Genomic DNA, 24,263 nt, shown 5'->3' with positions numbered 1-24,263 from the left:
AAACTGATAGTGTTACAGGATAGCATAAAGGGGAGGGGGGTTGGACTATCCACCTAATTTTATATCAATAGAATTCTGAAAAACTACGTCTTTCTTTCCCGTGTTGGTGCCTTTACAACTGCAATAAAAAGGCATAATGTTTATTTTGTTAAGAAAAAAACAAACAAACGCAATTTCCTATCATTTGTAACAAACGAGTTTTGATTTCCTTTACTCAACGGACGGTTACTCCAGCTAGTAACAAAAAGAATTACAAACAGGCTGTTTTCCTGCAAGTCTAACATACGTGCTTTTGTGCATATTTATATATATATGTACAGCCTTAATAGTCAACATTAAAAGTTTGAAAGAGCTGTTGGAACTAAATCTTTTAACCCGGAATTTCTATTACGGTTTTAGCCAATTCCTTGCGATTCCTATTATGAACCACTATCGTGGCTCATCATACGTAAAAATTCCTTATCTCATGTCAGAACTTTACGTTCTGAACATTAATTATGTTAATTAACATTCATTAACCAATACACAACGGTTCATATTTCTGATGGTCAAATAAATACTAACATGTTTTACGCAAACATATTAAACCTTGAAAATAGGCACCGGAAAATCGAACTGAGCCAAGGTCGTTGACAGTTCGCACAATTAAGTGGCGCCCACTCGAAATAACTACAGATACCCTTGCCTGTGATACTACGTGTAGCAGTATAAATAATATGCACTTCCGGTGAATTTGTTCGAGCCCGTGTTTTTGTCTAAAACGTCAAATTCAGCCATATGCAATATATGCACCTGGTCGTAGATTTGTATTACTGAAAACATCAACGTAAACTATATATTGTTCTTCGCGTAATAAACTAGTTAGAGCTGATATAGCTGTTTCCGGAGAGTTAGCTGATGGTTTCGTACGTATATTAAACGTTGTTTGGTTTGGTTTCTTTTGAATTTCGAGCAAAGCAACACAAGGACTATCTGCGCTAGCCGTTCCTAATTTATCAGTGTAAGACTAGAAGAAAGGCAACTAGTCATCACCACCCACCGCCAACTCTTGGGCTATTCTTTTACCAATGAATAGTGAGATTGACAGTCACATTATAAAGCTTCCATGGCTGAAAGGGCGAGTACGTTTGGTGTGACGTGGATTCGAACCCGCGACTCTCGGATTACGAGTCGAATGCCTTAACCACCATTGCTTCATATTTCTAGACTCGTAAAGTCAAAATACACTGCATTATTCTACATAAACTTCACTGAAATTTTTAAAAAAAAATCACGAAATCTGGTAAAATCAAACAGGTATTAACTTTGTAAGCGATTAGACACAGTATTTTTGAAACTTTGGTAGACTAAACGTTTTCCATAATACAGTTTTTAGGGCAGTATACAATACTGTTTCTCTGCTCTTCACCTTGGACTCCCTCACCAACAAAACACAATTTCACGAACCCCCACACTCAGTTAAATGAAAAAACGTGCGTAAAAGAAGCCGTGACTTATATATTTAAATTATTGGAATTCTAAAATAAAAATACTTTTATTTAACCATGAATATAATAACTATGACCCTTTTTTAAAATAATAGTTAAAGAGCACTGAGCTCCTGAACCCCAAGTAGAAAACGAAGGATTTAGATCTCTATTGTTTTCTAACGTCATAGTCCGTGATAGATTACCTTCATACGTTTATCTCGATTGGCAACATTAATTGTACAAGCTGTGGTTGGACAATTTCGAAAGTTTAGTTAAAAGAATACAGACCACTTTTCTTGATTTGTAATGTACGTTTATATAGATTCAGAAACTAATAATCACCCAGAAATGTGTAGATAGAATATTTAAACATATACATATTATGACTTTATTTTTCAATGGAGTGTGAGATAAGTATTAAAGCTACCAAGAAGGGGAAGGAGGACAAGCGGAGAACATGTGTTGAGATATCTCATTAAGTTTACGCCCAATATAAATAAAAAAAACAAAAACAATTCTTATATCAAGGCTTTTTTAACAGAACTCTCATATTGTTACTATTTGATAACTTTTACAGACATCGAAACAAAGAGTACCCCCTTCACTTTCCATAAATTTTATTAAGTTCACGATTTCTCCAACTTAAGAGTTTGCGTCTAACTTAATGATCCATAATAAACAGATAAATATTATAAAACAAATTTGGTAGAGAGAGATAAAGGTTCGAAAAGATACGATAAAGAGATTACTGCGATAAAACAGGAGGGAATCCTCAATAGCTGCAGCACTTAAAATTATTTTAGACAGGGTTAGAATAAATTAAACTACGACACTTTTTTTGTTAGCTATACCAAGCGTGAGGCATGCGTATATCAGACACGATTTTACTATTCACTAGAATCTCTACCACCAGTCTACCTTCAAGTTTAAATTATTTTAGGCAAGATTACTATACGAGACCTTAGGCATGTTCACATATATCAGTCGAAAGGGTTTGACCTTCTGAGACCATTAGATCTCAAACTGGTCAAGTTTGTTTGTTTGAAGTTAAGCATAAAGCTACACAATGGGATATCTATGCTCTATCCACTATTGATATCGAAACCCAGTTTCTAGTGTTCTAAGTTCGCAGACATACCGCCATGCCAGTGGGAAACAAGAGTCAAGTACCATTGTATCAGCTGCTGTGTCGCAGCTAAAAAGCAAGAGGGAGCATCAAACGTTTTTGTCCCCTCATTTCAGCCATATATTGCCTCCAATTACATTAAAAATAAGCTCAAACTGCCATTGTAATTTTAAAATCATTTTAAGGAAACATTCCCAAGAAACCCCTTATTCTTGCCTGCTTTAGACAGGTGCACTTATGACAAGTTTGATTCAGGCAGTTAATCCAGAACAGTATTTAGATCGATGCACGTGAACCGTTCTTACTAATCAGATCATTAACAAAAAACATGTTTAATACAAAGTTCTACTAGTACAAACACCATTAGCATGAAACTTAACTAACATTTACTGTAATAATAATAATAAAAAATTCGCTGATGAGAATACAGTGCACATTTTTGGGATAACCTCCAAGAAGGCAAATGACCTCCCCGGAATATTTCGAAACAGAAATATTAACTTGTAACACAACTTATCCCTGCTGAGTAAGCCCCCCTCGGGCTGAAACATCTGTTCGCACTTCCATTTTTTCATTTCCAGGTGTTAATTTGGCTTTGAATTGGGTATAAACAATTTGTATAGCAAACATTTCCCACTGAAATCCCACATTTTAAGCACTTATATATTAACAATTCTGCTTATAACGCAGGAGTTACAAGACATCATTTAACCATGTAATTATGTACGAGAACCAAGATGTATGTGGCATTATATTAGGAACAATGTACAGATACTGAAGGCAGTCAGATACCACACGTTACATTTTAATTTTAATAATTTTGGGCTTAAAATGCTCTACTTTCCCAACTGGCATATTTTTATGTATGGTACATAAAAAAATACAGGTTAATCTGGAATTACCTCACAGACCGTCGAAAATAAACGAGATTTAAAATTATTCAAATGTGAAGAAAGGGAAAACTGATATTAATAATAACCAGGACCAAAGTGAAGGTTTTCACAATAAAAAAAAACAACAAACCTATGACTAATGACAACCACGACAGGAGTTTGTATATATGTATTACACACAAAATCAATGCACGTAACAAAGACCAACTGACAACAATAACCAGACTAGAGGTTTGTAGTTCCATGTTAAAAAGGATCATTTAACAGTAATGACGTTAGAGGCCTCTATTACAGGGGTGGCCAAACTTGCTTAATGTAAAAACCACATACGATAAACTTCAGATGTTTGATATCCACAAGACATGAACAAATATTACACACACGTTTTTATTGTTATATGCATGTTTTCTCACACAAGTTATATACAAGTATTAATAAATAAATACATGTACGTAATAATATTTATTCGTGTATGCAGTCTTTAAAGTGTTAATTTGTATTGGTTTCAATAATCACAAAGTATCATGTATATATACCAAATACTGGCTGATTATTGTTGTAACTACATTGAGCATATTTAACAGAGCAATGAAATATGGAAATATCTAAATAAAAATATGCAAGCTTTCATTTCAGTAAAATTAAATGAGACTTCCATAAATAAAAGAGGAAAAAGCAGATATTTCTAATGATCTTTATCTGTCTTAGTAAATATCTGTTCAAAACATGGAGGAAAATATGTAAAACAATATACCGATATTTTAATCAGATAAGACCGTACAGAATCTTAGTCTGATCATAACATTTTTCTGACACAAACAGATATTGATACAATTATCAGGATATTTACTGCTAGTAGAGGTCTTGAGAGTTTCCATCTTGGAAATTCTGGCTGATATCTTGTCAAGGCTGTACAACTTAGCTCCATCAGGTATTGATTTGTAAGGATTGCACGACGCTTCGACTTTACAAATTTCATTACAGAGTACAGTGATTCACAGCAGTATGTTGTGCTGAAAATTGAGATGAGTCACACTCTCGTTTTCTTCAGTTCAGGATATTTTATTTCTGGAACTTGCTTCTAGAACTCAATACAGAACGGGATTTACGGATCATCTTTAGACTCAGATTCTCCTGTAGTTCTATTAGTTCCATTTCTACAGCAGACGATTCTGTAACCAGAGGTTCGAGAATTGGACAACCATAATTGATCACATCAACCATGAATGGATTTACAAGAAAGGTGAAGCAGGGCTTCAGCTTCTGCAAATCCTCGAGCCTGTCTAAAAAATTATCAAGACGTCCTTGTAACTTATCTTTGTATTCTTTCAGTTTGTGGTCTTTTATTTCAATATCAAGGAATGTGTTTACTCTCCTTTTGAGATTGGGAAAGTAACTGAAGTTTCTTGATAATATGTCTCTTTGAAAAAGTCTTATTTTATTCTGAAAGCTGAAAATTGTCTGAGTAAGATCAGAAATAATCTTATCCTTCCCCTGGTGTGCCAAGATGAGAGTTTGTAGATGATTCATTATATCAGTAAGGAACATTAGATCTTGCATCTATTCATCATTTCCCAGTTGATGATAAAATCTTTTCTTTTTTTCAAGAAAAGTAACAAAAGGCTCCAACAGATCCACAAACCTATTTAGGACATTGCTGGTTGACAGCCACCTTACAATGCAGTAAAAAGATCCATCAGTGGGTTTGTTTTCAAGCTCCAGTTCTTCAATAAACTTTCAGGGGTATGAAATTGATAATTTCAAGAAAAAAAATTACAACATTGTCATACTTGAAGTATCTGACTGCCAGGTGTTTACGTTGAAAAATGCAGTGAACAGGGAAAAACTCTGGAAAGCTGGGATCACATTTCATAAATGCAATTAATCCTGCATTTTACCCAACATTGCAGGTGTTCCCATCTGTTGCAACACTGACGAGTTTATCCAGTGGAATATCTGCACTTTTTAAGGCTTTGTCAAGCGCATTTTTAATGTCAACACCACGAGTTGCTTCTTTTAGTGCCACTATGTGCAACATCTCTTCTTTCACAGTAACATCAGAGGAAACATAACGTACAAATACCACTAGTTGTGGGTTGTCTTCTATGTCCGTAGATTCATCAAGGGCTAAGCTGAATGGAAGGGAATTCTTTAAATCATTTTGTATTCACCATCAGTATATAAGCGTTTAGCACGAGCAATATTCCAATCATATGATAAAACTAGCTTCAGTCGTTGTATCGACTTTCTGACTGAACGTTTTCAACAGTGTCTGCTGGCTATTTAGTGACGATTTTAACACAGTTAACTTGTTTTTCCGAAATTCTGATTTAGGTGGATAATCAGGCAAAAATGTTTTGTGATTTGTTTCATAATGGCGTTTCAAGCTACTGGCTTTGTAATGACTGAGTAACACATTGCAGATAAGACACAGACGTTTATCTCCTTTAACGGTGAATGCAAAAGCTTCCTCTCACTGTGGCTTAAAATTTCTGTTTTCATCTTCATACTTTTGTTTCTTACAATTTGATGACACCATCTTCCATCACTAAATTTTCACAGACACTTCTAAAAAAATTAAAGTGAAAAGAAACAATAAACTCCAACACGCGAAACGCAATCAAACTCTACAGCACCTAGTATTACATTAACACTCCGCTAATTAACTGCCCGCAACACAGCCACACAAGCCACAATCACGCGATCGCAAGCCACGCCCACTAAAACTAACATTCTTAACATCGGCTTGTACGATTACTGATTCTCCAGCACAATTCTTCTGTAATCCTTGCTGATCCGAAATTTCTTTAACCTTCACTCAAATCTAGCATTAAAATTACGATTTAAATTCTGAAATATATTTACTCACCATGAACATTAAACTTACATTTTAATCCAGTGGACTCTCAATTTATACCAGGTAAATAATTAAAGCTTGAAACTTTATTTATCTTTCATATTAATTGTGATGGAAATGGGAGGTCAACCAAGATATTTCGACGCGCCGCACATTATGTCAACGAGCCGCATGTGGCTCGTGATCTGCGGTTTGGCCACCCCTGGTCGATAACATTATTCGCATGTGAAAACAGAATGTCAGTGACAACATCCAGACTATAGTTCTGTAAAGTGATTCAGCGTATTAACATAGTTATAGATGTCTGAAATAATTACAGTATTACTTAACAAAATAGTATGTACGCAATGTCAAGCTGCTACTCATATTTTCATATTATACAGCAAATTGAATTGAGCAGTTGTCGTGATTTTTATTATTATTTGCTTGATGTGACACGGGAAAATAAGCAAAGTATTAGGAAAAGAACTATTATATTCACTAGGAAGTTATAGTAAGTTTCATAACTTGCAAAGCAATTACTACTAATACCATGATTTTCACTCATACCTGGCAACTTTCACAATCACCTTAAAAGTCTTGGCAAAGATTCACTGGAAATGTATTCTTTCTGAAGCACAGCCATTTCGCTGCATGCAACTCGTATTTCCCATACAAACAAAATTGTGAAGTTTGATTTGGTTAGGATACTTAACTGCTTGAAATCACATTTTATTCGTGGGATATTGAGCAAGAAAGCATTATCTATGACAACTGTTAATTAATGTAGCCAAATCTTCCATGCACAACGCTGTTTACGCATCATTTTTACGAGTCATTACGGTAAACGATTATTGTTTTTGAGGGTCATTACAGCAATAACATTTTGTTCCAACCTCACTAACACGGAAAGGATCTATTCCACTGATTTAGTAACAAGTAATGAAATGGTTAATTTATGCTTCGAGTCTTGAACTCCTCGACATCGATTACGTAGTTACTACACGTATCGATAACAAATATCCAACTGTTATTATAACATGCCCCTTTAAACTTAGTGGTCAGTTTAGTCACAACGGTTCACATCACTACCCCAGCTGCTATACGATGCTCTTTTTAACCGTACCAAAATATCTCAGGAAATTATTTTAACTTCTCATCTCGACGGTATTTACCTGTCTGTTATATAATCAGTGATGTCGAGAAAACCCGCTTGTAGAGAAATATATGTTGTTCGCTCTTCTATGTAAAATATTTTCTCAACCCAAACGAGCCGTTTTTGCATATATATGTCTGTTATATAGTTATCCCTACGTACCAGATAATAGACAATAGCCATATCTGATATTCGGTACTTTCACTCTGAGTCTCGCTAATGTGTTGTTATATATATGAATTTCTTCCGGGTTTTTCTAAGACCTTAATTCTGGATGCCCGGCTCCTCGTTTTATCACATCATTAACTATCAATAGCACAGATTTTTTTCAGTAAAACAACTTAGCAATATTTACAGTCAGAACGTGTTCATTCAACATGCCATTAACTAACTGCTCCCTTTATTCAATAGGGAATTAAACAGTTATGTTTGTTTCAATACGCGTTAATTATTTTAAACCGTTAATCATAACCAACATTTTTTCTTCGTCAAATAGTCAAGAACAGAAATTCATTGCCCCTTTTTACTCACTGTTAACTGTTGTCTGTAACAAAATATTTTCATTTAACTGGATATTCAAATTTCTGACACTAATTCGCTTTTCAAAAATATACAATTTGTGTGTGTGTGTCTCACATCAGCCATTATATTGATGACAGTTCCAAATAGCGTTATTAGTCATCCTATCCATTTTTCAACATTTAGCGTGTTTTCCGAAGTTCCTGAAAAATGAATACTTCACTTAACAGTGGGTGGTTGAAGTTCACATACGTCTTTCCTTACTTTTTTTTTTACTAAACTGACATTCTAGTTTTCAGCTCTTCCTATTGAACGGTAAACACTTTCTCTTTGAGAAACTGTTTTCATTTCATGTAAGTCGCTACTTTATCTCCTCGAGTTATGTTACTTTTCGTACTACATTCTTTAGGGGTTTTATTACGTTTCTCTCAGTTTCTGATCGGGAGATAACTCTTAGTTTGACGCCAGACAACACTTCCCAAACGTTCAAAATCCACACATCTCACCTCAATAAATAAGGTTTCTTGTGCACCCCTTTCTTTTAAAGTAACTGAAAAAACGAATTAAGTGACGATATGTAATACTCACACACACACACTAAAATGTTGTATGCGTGGTGTAATTATTTATTCATTTTATGAATTAAAATATATTACGACGCTTAATTTTACATTATTGTACTATTGGTTTTACCCTAATAGTTTGCCACCCCTCCCTACTGCGGGGGGATGTGACAGACTTTGGGAAACACTGCCGTAAGATACAAGTCTCCCGCTGGTACAGCGGTAGGTCTACGGATTTCCAACGCTAAAATCAGGGGTTCGATTCCCCTCGATGGACTCAGAAGATAGCCCGATGTGGTTTTGCTATAGGAAAACACACACAAAACCATAAAAGTACTGCCAGTAATCACAAGACACTAGAAACTCTCTGGCATCGCTTAGTAGCAATACTTAGACATTTACCTTCTTAAATATGACTTTAATTATAGTTAAGGTAAAGTACCTGAATCAGAATATTCAGGTGAAAATACATTTACTAAAGTATTTATCATTTAGACAAATTCTATAACACATTTCCACCAATACACGCCTTCAAGATGTTGAAATATTAGTTAACAATATTTAATATATCATAACGAGAACCGACATATATATATACAGTAACTTATAAAAACATTTCCACTAACATGCGATCGTTTAACCCCCATACATAAGGAGTGGGGTCTAAATTACTTTTCTATGGCAGACTGAAAGTTTTGGCGGAAGTTTCCTTCTTATACTGAGACGGCACGTGCTGTGACAGACCTTACCGGTTTCTCTAATTACTTCCGGAAAGAACGAGTCTTACCACTTCCAAAGTAACAATGATTTTAATGGAAATGGTAACAACGTTTTCCGTAGCCTCTGCCATATTTGTTTCGTTAATTCAGTTTTTGTGGTAGAACATACTAGAGTGACTAGACCGAAGCTTACAAAGACACTTAACAGCTTTTAGTGTCTACAGTTTCTTTGTCATTTACTGAGCAAATATATATCTATGTATAAATCTTACTGAGAACCTCTAAAACCTGTCGTAAAGCATAAGCACATTGCTAGTTACATGTATTTTATATGTTTATACATGTTTCAGGACTTCTTACAAAGCTAAAGTAATTGATCAACAGCACCCACCGCCAACTCTTAGGCTACTCTTGTCTGAGCAACTGATACAGAGCTTTTCAAAGGTTTTTTTTTCAACTGCACAATTATATTTTAACTTCACCATCTAAATACATATACACCTTATTGCACCTCACATGTACAGGCCTGGTAACAAACGATCCAAAAACAAAAAAGGGAAGATATTCTAGTAAATATATTTATTTATCAAATCTGGAATGAAGTTTTATGATCGTAAATGTTGTTTTTTTATTTATCCACTTAAACTTACTTATATAGATGAATTTTTAACAAAAATATTTTTCAGGTGCATGATTTATGATCAACTGCACAGTAGTATGAGGTTTAAACATTATTCTTATGGCCTAGCTTGGGCGACAATGTGCGAAACGCCATTTTCTCTTTTTGTTGTTACGGGTCGTGAGCCTTAAATCCTCTGGTTCTCAGATTTACAGAAGAACTTCCATTGTTAGTAGGCTATGCCTGACTCGTGGAAAATGTTTCGAGATTTCTCTCGCAGTTTTTTATTTACTGATTTTTAAGAGGGTGGCAATAACCGTTACATTTAAACAAGCATCAGATACTAGAGAAGTGTTGATAAAAGGTTTTAAATGTTTAATTCAGTAGGTTAGGTACTGAAGCTTTAACCTTCGATCCTCTGACAACTGCAACTAGTGGTATATAATAACTTTAAACCCAAAACTAGACATTTCCACATAAAATGATAAAGCAAACAATGAATATATTTTTTTAAACAAAAAACATTTTACACATAAAACTGTTACAAATCGAAACATAAAGCTCAAGTGGCACGTTCCACTTAATATTCGCGGACATAACTTGTACTTCCACTGTACAGGAAAGCCAAAAGGCTTTCTTACTGAAAAGTATAAAAGAAGGCAAAACCCACTCGACCTCTCGAAGATTACTACCGAAGTACAGGTCTTTACTGATGTTTAGCCTTTCTGTCCATCCCGAACAAGGAAAGAATATTAAAAAAAAAAAACACTTAGAATACCTAAACGCACTGAAGTTTCACATGCTCAAAGTACATTATCGAAAGCCTCGGGCCATTTAAAACAAGTGAAATCTGGTAAAAAAAATCAAGTTTATCTGTCTTTATTCTATCTAGGACTAGGTTGTATAGGTGGACACTTATAATACAAAAATTGATTATATATACACATATAAGCGTTGAAGCTCAGCTATAAACACAGTTATTTCCGTGAGTGACGCCAAGTCGAGGTCAAACTTGATCACGGCCGTATGCCAAAGATTTATGAAGAAATATACGTGTACATTAATCAAAGACAAGAATTTGAATCTTCATGAGCGAAACAACGACGAGAAAAAGAAATGAGGGAGAGACAGAGAACGTCTACGACGAAAATTCAAACTTTTGTTCTTAAAAATGTCATTTTCTATATCGTCGAATCTTCTTCTGAACTAGAACCACTCAATAGCAGTAAAATTTAAATTGCCAGTAATGCGATATGCTAAAAATTTATCAAATGTGTTCGTGTATTTGATAATATAGATTCTTACATCTTTTGGCCCGGCATGTCCAAGCGCGTTAAGGCGTTCAACTCGTAATCCGAGGGTCACGGGTTCGAATCCCGGTCGTATTAAACATGCTCGCCCTTTCAGCCGTGGGGGCGTTATTATGTGACGGTCAATCCCACTATTCGTTGGTAAAAGAGTAGCCCAAGAGTTGGCGGTGGGTGGTGATGACTAGCTGCCTTCCTTCTAGTCTTACACTGCTAAATTAGGGGCGGCTAGCGCAGATAGCCATCGAGTAGCTTTGCGCGAAATTCAAAAACAAACAATCTTGCATCTTTTTTTTTGTTCGATAAAGAAGCACCGCTCATATCTACAAACGTTCTACACCGTACAAGTATTTAACACTTAAAATACACAGATATAAACCGATGTTTTTTCCTGTCACATCTGTTTGTTTATAATTAAGCACATGGGCTATCTGTGCACTGACCACCACAGGTATCGAAATCCGGTTTCCAGTGTTGTAAGTCTCTGCCACTGGGGGGCATTTCCTACGTCAAATAAAGTTTTCCAGCGCAAAGCTAACGGGTATATTTGGTTATATAATATTTTTGATTTTCAGGTGTAAACTGGTGAATGCACAAATATAAAAATTATGATACACAATTTGATCGTCAGTTCATATGCACGGTCTGGATGTCAAGCGAAATGGTACAACGATATTTAGAATACACGGTTTGGTTGCCAGGTGAGCTCGTTTATTACATTAAACACGTATCATTTCGATCACCAGCACAGCCTAAATATTCCAAAGATCATATAAAAGTACTCAGTGCAGTTTTGTGTTTATTCATTCCGCGGGAATTATCTATATAATAAAAGTGAGCAATACTTCAAGTTAGCTATTACAAGGCTACACTATATAAATAAGGGTAACCTATATAAGCTGTGATAACAGTTTCTTCTGCAAGTTAGATTAAATCTCTGTGAACGTTGACACGGTTCGAAATTAATATTTATCTGCCAACATTTTACTACGTAAAACCATAATTTTTCCAACTGGTTCTTCAATGAAATAATATTTTACTGACACCTTAAATAACGCACGTATGAATGCATACTTAATTCGAACGTTTAGGTTTTTTGTGTGTTTTTTTTTTTTCCAAATAGCAGGAAGTTAAAACTGATAACGTCTCGATTAACGGGTAACAATTCATGACTTAATAATGGACACATCCTTAAGCCTTACACTTACAGTAATGTAAATGAAATATGATGGTATGATGTTTATACATTAAACGTAAACTTTGGTAGCATACAACAGTTCCCGTTTCTAGCCATGCTAAAAATTAATATACAATATTATACATTAATAATATAGCTAGTATTACTTTATCAGATTTGTTTGTAATACGTCTTAAAACCTTAACTGTGTAATGTATTCAAATTAAATGCATTTTCATGAAATGTACTACAGTGTAATGTCCTTTCAAACACATACATGACCAGACAAAATAAAAACTTTTTTTTTTAAATGGTCACTTTTCCTTAAACTCTACACGGTCAAAATTGCGCACACATTTTCTTAAAACTGTACCAAAATTAAAACTAAGTCTGATAAAAATTTTGAATCAATAGCCTGAAAAAGAAGTGAAAAGGTAGAGCAAGGGTTTATTACAGCCATGTTACGTCATATTTTAGCATAAAACATTTCAAGCACAGTAACTACTGATTAATATACAAACCTGTAGGAATGTGTTTTATTTAGTATAATATAAAATCCACTAAAACCTTTTAAACGTATTGGGAACGGGCTAGATAGATTGAAGTGATTTTTGTTTTGTTTTAAATGGCTCGTACAAATACAAAAAAAAAATAATCCAACTTTTCAGGCATGTAGCAATTTCTCCCTACTGCCTTAAAAATTAGTTTCTACTCATGAAAAGTCCCGTTACCAAATTTTAGGTTGACAAACACTTCTTACTTTAGAAATTACACATTTAATCTGTTCCACAAATTAATGTGTATTTCTATGCGTTACGTCACGTTCTACAAATATTCTTCCAGTTAGAAACTTCCTTTGACACGCCCATTGTACACTTGTGCAGGGCGGTAACGTCACGATAAACATCTGGGTTTCTTCCTTTCTCTTTCATATGTATAAAAGTGTATTCGAATGAACAAACAAATTAAACACGATGAACAAAAAATACTGTGCAAGGAAATAAGTTAGTTTTCAAAGATTAACACTGATTTTATGTTATACAGAAATAAATATTAGCAGTAAGAGTTGTAACCTCTACTCTTTACATCTGTGGGTTCAGGTTAAACAACAAGACATTCAACAATACGATTTTGTTTGTTTTGAATTTCGCACAAAGCTACGCGAGGGCTATCTGCACTAGCCTTCCCTAATTTAGCAGTGTAAGACTAGAGGGAAGGCAGCTAGTCATCACCACCCACCGCCAACCCTTGGGCTACTCTTTCACAAACGAATAGTAGTATTGACTGTAACATTATAACGCCCCCACGGCTGAAAGGGCGAGCATGTCTGGTGCGACGGGGATCGACAAAACTAAGTACTTCTACCTCTAAGACGACGATTGTACTTCTATATATCAAGCAACATTTGGACTTATACTTACTTTTTGAAAAAATAAAAATTAAGTTCTAGCAGACATTGGCTGTCTTGAAGAGTACAAAATTTATTTTTTACTTAAACGTTTCAGTCGACTAAACAATGAAACTCAATTTTGTATAGTTGGTTACTACGAAATAACAACAAACACTTTTGTCAATTATACAGTTGTCAGTAGGTGGCGTTAATTTCAAAAACATTGACCAATAAGATCTTTTGAAAAACTTGCAAAGCAGACTAGAGTTTAGTAAAGTCAAAAAGCAACTTTAAAAGTTTTCATTTATTTTCATAATTCAACTAATGATCATGCGTATAAAATATAGCTTTCTTTATAATATGCCTATAAAATTGTCTTCCATATGTAAATAGGGTACACGGCGGTTAAATTCTCCCTTCAGAATTGATTTTATAGAATGTAGAAAATAAAAAATAATGTATTCGTAAAGAGGTGTGTTTTTAAAGTTCATGCATGGTACACATATTAAAAATCTCTTAGTACATTAAACAGTTATTATTATACACTAAATTTTGTTTTTAAATTTTGCGCAAAACTACAGAGGGCTATCTGCACTAGCCGTCCCTAAATTAGCCATGTAAGACTAGAGGGAAGGCGGCTAGTGATCACCACTCACCAACTCTTGGGCTACTCTTTTACCAACGAATAGTGGAATTTACCGTTATATTATAATGCTCCCACGGCTGAGAGGGCGAGCATGTTTGGTGTAATGGGTATTCGAACCCTCAAGCGCGCGCCTTAACCATCTGGCCATGCCGGGGCCTCACTAAAAGTAAATAATAAAATGTAGGATAGAAATATTGCTTGTAATGGTCAGGGTCTGAAATATCTAAAACTCAGTTTTTACTCAGAAAACATTTATCTAATGAGTGAAAGCTAAATAATAATAGAAAGAAAAAATACAGTGAAAGTTAGCGACATAAAAAGTTAGTTTCACTACAGAATATTCAGATGTGGCAACGAACAAATTTAAAAGTAATAACAACTACAGTTCACACCTGACTCATAGAACAAGAATAACAAAAACGTGACCAACACACCGTGAGCCAGGTGGGCTGGTTTGACTCATGCTAGGTACGTGCCACTACACAGGAAGTACAGCTGCCAAAGCTGAGAGGATCAGTTATTCCTGAAGCGGTTTCTTTAGACTACTACTATTGTTTATAGTAAGATGTTTCAACTACATATGGATATACTTCTGTTTCACTCGGAATAAATTTTCAAAATTATATCTGTAATATTTTATATTTCCTTTAAATCTCGTAAACTTATAATTCAAAAATGGACAGTTACAAAAATTTAAAATAAAACTGTCACACAAATGCAGGATTCACTAATACAATAACATTCCAAGAAAGAACACGCAATTTCCTAGTTAAATAACTATACTGTACTCCTAACTATTTTTTCAACTGCAAAACTTTACTTCATGAAATACACTCTTAAATACCCGACCTGAATATGCTCTGCGTCTTGTAAAAGAGTGTGTACCATATGGTGCGAGTCATGTGTGTTTTCTTACAACAAAGCCACAATGGGCTAGTTGCCGAAGGGAATCAAACCTCTGATTTTAGCGTTGTAAATCCATAGGTTTACCGCTGTACCTGCGGGGGACTGGTGTGAGTTGAGTTTATAATCTTGCACACACACCAAAGGTAGAGGAAAAGGTACCATCCGACCTAATGGACTCTACACACGTATGTGGTGGATCAATTTATATCTCGATCTCAAACGCAACACAAGCCTTAAACTCATCATGATCTCAAACGCAACATTGATGTAATACTATGCTATACTATATCCTTCAATTTTATCCAGCTAACAACTAATTTTTTAGCTTGCAATGCGATTTTATATGACCTGTTAATACTATTTGTTTGCGATTCACAACATCAAACCTGCAGTGCTATATGTAACAGTGGCTTTGTTACAGTCGAAAGAATGGAAGCGAACCATACATAAACTGGTTCTTTTTTATTTGTATGTAATTTATATTTGTAAATTTCAATATCACCATTCAATATGAAATAAAACATTTTATAGCACTTGACATTATTTGATCGGTCAATGGATAATTGGTCTTTTTTATTGTTATTTTTCTACCGATGAAATGTCCAATCCTGATTATACATAGGCCTGAAATGGGTAGACTGGCCATCTGACCTTAACTTGATATACACGGAGTAACCGACTTAAGATGGCTGTACAATTTATATATAACAAATTAAGTTGATATACACACAGGTACTGTTTCAAGCAACAAATAACCTTCCAAAGAACCAACAGTGTAATGCTTAACTTCAGGGAAGCTATGTGTAGTAAGAAATTCAGATTGACTCTACGTTATGCAAAACTTAAAGTAACCTCTATGTACTAAGTGACCTGAATGGACTCTAAATGAAGTGTTTATACTTGGTATAAGGAGGTGTAATAGTGGGTGTGCTAAAGCACTCCCAGTACATTTGTCGAATATTTTAACATATGCAGTCCGAGTTAACTGCAGCATAAAAGAGAATATATATATACACACACACACACACACACTATAGTGATGCATCCCAAGGACCACAGTGTCTGTATAAAAGAAAGTGATGGTTTCCTTAAAAAAAAAAAATTTAAATCTGATAATTATTCATGCCAGCAAACTTAAACTTCATAACAGTTGTTTTGGTTTTAATAGTGCAGATTTTGAAAATATATTTTTTCTCTACCATGCAAGGATTATTTAAAAATTGAGAAGAAAAATTTTAATTAGATCAGATTTATAACAAATTGACCACAAATATAACAATGTTTGGATCATCTACACAACCTTTTGTTGCTATTGTGATGAATAAAGAATATTGAAAAAAAAATTTATTATATCAAATTGCACGAACAAACAAATACTATCCTAAATGGCATCATGTGACCTGTTAACAGTTTGTATACTAGTGGTGTATTTATCATGGGTTATAGAATGATCAATAGGACTCTCACATTGCAATTGGTCTAGAGGAATCTACAGCTAGTGGTTGTCAACATTTTAAGCATAACAAAATTTAACTGGATTTCAATGAAAAATGATTCACTTGTGTAAAAGTGCATATAAAGTTTTATAAAAATGCATACATGATAGAGAAAAATAAATATTTTCAGATTCAGCATACAAGAATTACCATAGAACATGATTATAATGCTCTACCAAAGCTTTAGGTAATTTAAAATTAGCAATTTGCCCTTACTCTTGTATGAATGTTGGTATTTTTTAAACATTAAGAATACTTCATAGACATATCACTATTGTTCTATTTCTTTCCAGACAACATTTCACATGCACAATGTACATATATTAGTCACCTTCCAAACCACAGCATATTTCAAATACGTAACATAGGTACTGTCATAATGTTTCCACTGTCACTTTCCAAACAACTGCTTCACATACATACAAACATCCATTATTTCATTTTACACACATCTACTGAATGTGAATAGAGACAAAATGCTAGGAAGACCAATTTTTCTTTTTTAATAATCTAACTGCATCTTCTCTATCCCATAAAACACACAAAAAAGATGTAACTTAGTATTTTGCTGTTATTTAACAGTCAACAGAGAGAGAACAAAAATGGAATTCACACATTAAGAAAGTGATAATAAAATGTATTGGCAGCTCAGTCGTTTGCATCATTTCTATAAATTTAAATATTTAATGTTTATCACAATATTATTATTAAACGTATTATGTTGCAAACATTGTACAAATAAATATATAAAGAGTGTCTTAAATGTTTGTACAATGACAACATGTAACTGTTTTCTGCAGTTTTCACAAATAACAGTATGCAATTAAATGGGATATTTTGAATGAAAACCTGTTACAAGCATTTTTCTAACAACATAATAAACAATATAAAAAAAATTGTCAAATGTGAAAGCATAACAATAAAACTTGTCTTGAACACTGTTCGATAAGAATTTCACGCTCCTGATGTATATGTATTCCATTACAAATTTTCACTTTCAAGGCAGTATGCTTCATCAACATGCTTGTACCTACATGCATTATCACTTTCCAGACAAATCTTAAGCTACAACACAAGTTCACATCTGTACACCATCATAACTTTTCATACAAAACTGTGCACATAGCACTGCTTTAATAACAGCTACCATGTTACTTTACTACCACTTTGAACACACTAAGATGTACATAGATTTTTTTATAACTATTCACTTTCTGACATTTATCAAACATAATCACACATGGCATCGCTTTCCAGATAATTATATTTTAAATACATTTCTCCATCTCAACTTCACCTCCTAAACACTTATTATATTTACCATTGTTACAGCCACTCCAGTATTTTTGTTACAATCGAGTTACGCATCATAAAGGCATACTTTTCACAAATATCCTCTTTTAAAGTAGTTGCTTTGGAGAGAATTTCTTTGGTATTAGGTTTGTTCATTCTCCATTTTAAGAGCAATGTTCAACATGTTACTTGCAATTTGAGGCCAGTTTACTATATATATATCCAAAGAAAGAAACTTATAGAAAAAAGATATTTAATATGCTAAGCTTAAACTTTTACATATTGTATGAAAAAAGGACTATAGTCATAAACATTTATTATTCAACAAATATGAAATATATTTAATACAACAAGTTACTAAACCTTTGAAAGAGCTCTGAAAACAAAAACATTTTCAATCTTAGTATAGCTGATAGGCAGTTATGTTACCAGTACAATAAATTGTCTCTGTAGACTTCATAGCTATCACTAAATGATAGTTTCCAGTAAAGTTTAAAAGTTTTGTACCAGTAAAACATCATAATTCTATTAATAAAATGTGAACTCTAACTTACCATAATCTACAAACTGAGACACAGTCTTTTCTCGACGAAGAGACGAATTGCAACATTCTTCATAAAGAACCAGAAGCACATCCAACAAAGTTTCTACACTGAAACTGTTTCCACTAGCAACAACAGGTCCACCAAGAAAAAGCTGCTCCAATTCCCTCAACCTTTCCTCTGGACCCATGTTTGTTTGTTTTTATTATTTGTGCTCACGTCACACACACGAAACACTATCACATCATTTGCTTACTAAAATTGGAAATAATGAGATGCTACCTTAAAATTTTGTATAGCATACGATGGTATAAAGCTTATTTAAGTTAAAAACACTATTATTCATTGCTTAGTTACCTAGAAAGTGCGCATGCAAAAGAAGAATGAATATAAACCTCTTGTTACATTATATAACAAAAGTGTAAAACTACTTGGAAAGATATTCAAGTGATCCTTGATCTAAATATAGAAGTATCACTGTTTTGTACAATTCACATATGTAGTCACATCCATGGGTGTCATGCTCTTTCCTATGCTGAGCAAATTTCAAAGGCACTACTTGATTTCTTTAAAAAAATTATGTATTTTACATTAATTGGAAACATGCACAATCTTCTTGTATTATCACAACAATGTCTTCAACAAAAGTCTCGGCACATGAAGAAACATACCAATGCATATATCACATCATCTGAAGGAGGTGCTGGAAATGTAAAACAAAACAAGAATTAGTTTTTTCAGATTAACATAAAAGTAACAAAAATAATCACATAAATATGAGAGTAAAATAACTAACACATTGTGATAATTGTTAAATATGAGAAACCTGTGAGCATTGCCTACAACTGTCTCTCCTCTCCTCTATGATATGGTAACATCCAGCTTTAATTATAAAGGAAATAGGATAAAATCACTTCTCTTACCAACAACGTTATTCGTACTAACAAAACAAACTTAAGCCACACTTTGCATCTACATACTCACAAAAGGTTCAATAATTTTAAACTAAAGCATTCCAGTTTAATAATTCCAATGCTGAAGTAATTATGCCAAATAATGAGCATTGAAGTGAGTTACTCATATTCATTACTCTGAAATTTAAAAAAATTACTCCTAATATTATTTCACCAAGAAAAAGGGTTTCTTAATTATAGTGTATCCAAGCTCTTAAAATGTTAAGTGATAGACAGTACTTGTTTGCTCTAAAGAAAACAATTTCTTGATAATTTTATGCCTCTTTTCATTGCCAAAATGTTTAAATCCAGGAACAATTCTCTGTCTGTAACTTCTAATTACTCTTACAAACTTCTATAAATACATCTCAGCATTCCCAAATCATTTTCCTTTTCATCCCAGCAGTTTCTCTAACACAAGAACCCCTTTCTAAATTCTCATATTCAAAATGCATAATTTTATGCTGTTTAATAACTTAAACCCATTTAGAGTTTTTACTTAACTTGTGAGAGAATTTGTAAATTTGTTTTTTTTACTATAAATGATTTTAGAAAAGTTACTGACCTCAAGCTTTCCACCACCAAGCTATTTTACATCCACTTTTAAATTAGCTCACCAATTCCATGAGAATCCAATTTCTTAAACTTTATTTTGGGGTCATTTAATGAAAATTTTCTGAGATTAATGATGTATGTGACGTTTAACAGAATGTCATACACCCCATACTCCAGTTTAAAAAAATAAAAAAGATAAAGTCATAATAAATTTTTAATGAGGCAGAAAAAACCCTTAAAAACTTTGTTTTGTTGTACTTCTTAAATGACAACTTTCAAGGTGGTATTTAAGCTACCTCTCACAAAACAGTGCATCTTGCAAACAAGATATCACACAAACAGGTTTCTAATTTCCCGAGTTCTACCTCAACTCCTTTCAAGAACAGGTATAAAAAAAACTATCATCTTTCAATCATAAGAAACAGTATTCCTTCTGAAATACTAAAAGAAAAAAAAAAGGTCTTCAACCCTTCTTAAGTCACCTCCTCCCGTATTTAAAGTTAAATTTTGTCATACATAATCTAAGCCCCACTCTCAAGAATTTCACTTTTTAGGTTTACAGTTATCAAAAAACTGCTAAAATCAGATATTTTTTCCTTCACTAACAAAAATAAGTGTTTAGAATTTTGTTGGAAGTCTAATATTATTCTCAAAGTCATAGTAAGCACTGCATAATGGAAAAGAGGGTTGCCTTCCAAAAAAAAAAAAGTAAAAAAAAGTGTGCCTTTTAAACAAAGAATTTAAATGACTTGTATGAAAGTTTTCATTTAAAAATCCAGAAATTAACCTTTCACACACTTTAGTACAGTAAGATAGTTGTACCCCATCCTCAGCTACACTACCTTTCCTGAACTTCTATATTTACAGTTTTATGTTCATGTGCATATTAAGTTTGATGTTTTGAGCTGTAAAGTTTTCACAGCCACTTCTACCAAAAACAATTTAGTTGACCTTTATAGTTAAAAAAAACAACAACTTGGAACCTCCATCTTAATATTACCTTCACCATTCTTGTAAGTTTTGCATAGTTCATATATTTATAGTTACTATTATTTTTTGAATTGTTTTAAAATCTGAATAAAAAATCTTTACATTAAATATATTCCCTTTTTCAAGCTAGTTTCATTTAAGTAACAAATATTACCAAAGATTATTTACATTTTTCTTCTTATCAATCACCTAATTTCTTCTACAATGTATCCCACTGTTATTTGTACAGTTGTCTTTAAGAAAAAGTTGTATGTATGTACATATGGTGAATATTTTGTTTTGGCAGCTTTGTTAATATCTCACCATTTTGACATTTTTTATAGCAGAAATTCTTCCAAATTTGCTGATTATATGAAGATTACAGAAGAGGTTTATGTTATTGGGCAGTCTTGTGTATGTTAGAAGGAAAAGGATATCAGTATTGAGAAAAGTAAGTACAACTACTTGTGTCTTGTTTCATGTTTAAAAGATATTTGTTTGTTACGTAAGAGGAACATTAATACTGATGTAAACAATAACGTAGCTTTTAGTGTTACTAATAACAACCTGAAGTTTCCCAATGAGGCTATGTAGGATTCACATTTATGTGTATTTAACAAACTCTCAAATTAAAAATATATGAAAGTTTTTAATTTGAATATAACTTTCATAATACCTTATTGAGAATACTGAATTCAGTAACTGGTAAAGAGAATAACATTTAAGATAAGAAATGTACTTTGATAGGCGACTAATAAGTGTACATAATTCAAGAAGATTGAGTTAAAAAACAGTTTTAAATTTGGATCCATATTCTCAGGGGTGTAGAGATGGCCCCATTGATATGTTTGAAGTTATTGTAAGTTCAATAATCTAAAAATAGGTGGCTTATTTTAATGGTAGAAACTGCAAGCCTGATTACCTTACATAGTTAATAGGTTCAACCTTTGGAAACCTACATCTGGACTTGTTTTATAACAACAAAATTACTTCTAACAGTTAATATATTTCTGAAATAGTTTGTATACTAATTGTGATGTGTGTAAATAGCCTGAATTCAGTTAAACATTAAAAAAAAAAAAAAGATAATGTAGGTGTGTGTGCTGTGTTGGCATCCAAATGAGCCTCTTGTAACTTGACTATACTTGGATAAAAATGTATATTTATCATTTATTAATAATTCAGTTTTCCCAATTGGCTATTTAAGAATGAGCTTTGCATTAGCTAGAACACACTCAAGTAGCATACTTTTCCCAAGCTTTATCTTTATTTTTTACATTTTTCCTATCTAGTTCAGTTTCTTATTCTTGCAACTTTTGAAAACTGTAATAACACAATTTATCAGTAGTTATTTCCAAATTCTCTGATACAACCTTATTACAGCACTTAAAACAGGGTTGAAAATAAAATCCTCCCTCACAGACAAAGCATGAAAGTAATACAACAAAATTTCAAAAACATTCTTCAACCTCACATGCAGATGGAATTTTCTATTCATCTTTCTGCAGAAATTGTTGTCTTTATGAGCAACTTGATCAGTAAACTTTCTGAAAATGGTAAAGGTGTTCTTCTACCCTTTATCTTAGGAATCTCAGCCAATAAGCACACCATTTTAAGTTGCCAATCTACATCTACATGGTATAACATTTCTTGCAAGTACTAAGCTAATTTATAGCAAATAAAGAATCTCTTCTACCTTTTTATCTAAACAACTGTTTAAAAATCATATCACAATACTCCACATTAAACATATCAAATATATCTTATATCTCTGAGCCTACTGAACAGAAAAGTTTTAAAAAGTTAAGTTTCTGTAGATTGTAGTCTTTTTCTATAGAGAAAGAAAAAAGGAGGGGTTTCTTTTGTTTGTAAAATATGATCTTAAAGCTAATGAAAAAATGTCTTCACACAAACTTACCATGTTTATCTTAACTGAAAATCTTGATAAAGAGAAAACACAAAATGTTTACAGCCTTTCTGAACATGACAGAAACCATAAAATGTTTAAGTTATTATAATTATACTTTTCACAATATTTTAAAACTTTTACTCAGAGTTAATTTCTCCTATTAACTTTATTTGAAGGTTTATTTTTGTTAAAGGAATATCTGTCTATTTTAGTTCTTAATAATTTGTAATTATTGTCATTCTTTACTGATTAATTCATATGTATATCCACCTCTTTACCATCATCCATATATACAGTACTCTTTCTAAATAATGTATAAAGATTAGTAAAGCAATATTCTTCCCTGGTGAAACCATGGTGACTATCCGACAAAATCCTAAACTTTTAAAATTAATTTGCAAAGCAATTTTTACCATGCTTCCCAATAGTTTCCATCATTGATATATGACTAACAAGTATGTAATTACCTGAACAACTTTTATCAACTCTCTTAAAAGATGTAACATTAATCATCTTCTGGCATTGACTTATAAATTCAAATCCATACAAAAAATATTATATAATGGTTCATGTATCCATTTCTCGGGGGAATACTGTCTGGTATAAAAACTTTGTCATTCTTTAAACCTCTCAGTATTTTCTTAACAAGATCGTAATTAATTTGATTTCTTTGTCTGATCACGTTTCAACTGCTCAGAATGAATAATACTGTTCAAACGTTCACTAATAAAAACTAAAAAAAGAGTTTGGTTATACAGCCATCTCATAATCATTAAAGAAAAAAAGTCTTCCTTCATCACTTCTTGATGTATTTAAAGAAAATTCTCACTACTAATTTTTAAGCAAATTTTATTTTTTTATATACAATTTTCAATTCCCTATTACCTTGTCTGACCAATTATCATGGTGTTCTATAATCCTCTATGTTTCCCATAACAGCAATTAATTTAACCTTCTTAAACGTATGTGTGTAATGCTCTTTAATATTATCCCTGATACCATTTGTAAGAAAGTTTAATATTTTATTCAAGACAATCTTCTTTCTATAAGGTACGTGTCTATCTTGAGTACTTAGAAATTAATATCACTAACAGAAACCCAAATATATTCAATCTTGTTATTTTCTTTGATATTCTCAAATTCACCAGGACATAACTCACATTTTACAGATAAAGCCACTCCTCCCTCCTTACTCTTAAGTACTCTATTCCTATTAAGTA

At 33.0% G+C, this 24,263-nt stretch overlaps 1 protein-coding gene across 1 annotated transcript in view; it reads right to left on the bottom strand.

Annotated features, from left to right (window-relative positions):
* The window catches only part of LOC143226756 (serine/threonine-protein kinase MRCK alpha-like), a 125,030-nt gene that overhangs the window by 94,896 nt on the left and 5,871 nt on the right, over positions 1–24,263 (bottom strand). Inside the window, 1 exon segment of the mRNA XM_076458136.1 lies at positions 18,670–19,360. Within this exon segment, the coding sequence (XP_076314251.1) occupies positions 18,670–18,847 (178 nt within the window). The 5' untranslated portion in view covers positions 18,848–19,360.

Source organism: Tachypleus tridentatus, chromosome 1, assembly GCF_004210375.1.
Source record: "Tachypleus tridentatus isolate NWPU-2018 chromosome 1, ASM421037v1, whole genome shotgun sequence".
Taxonomy (NCBI): Eukaryota; Metazoa; Arthropoda; class Merostomata; order Xiphosura; family Limulidae; genus Tachypleus; species Tachypleus tridentatus.
Note: the sequence above shows the minus strand (reverse complement) of the source record. Positions and strands in the feature narration are given on the sequence as shown.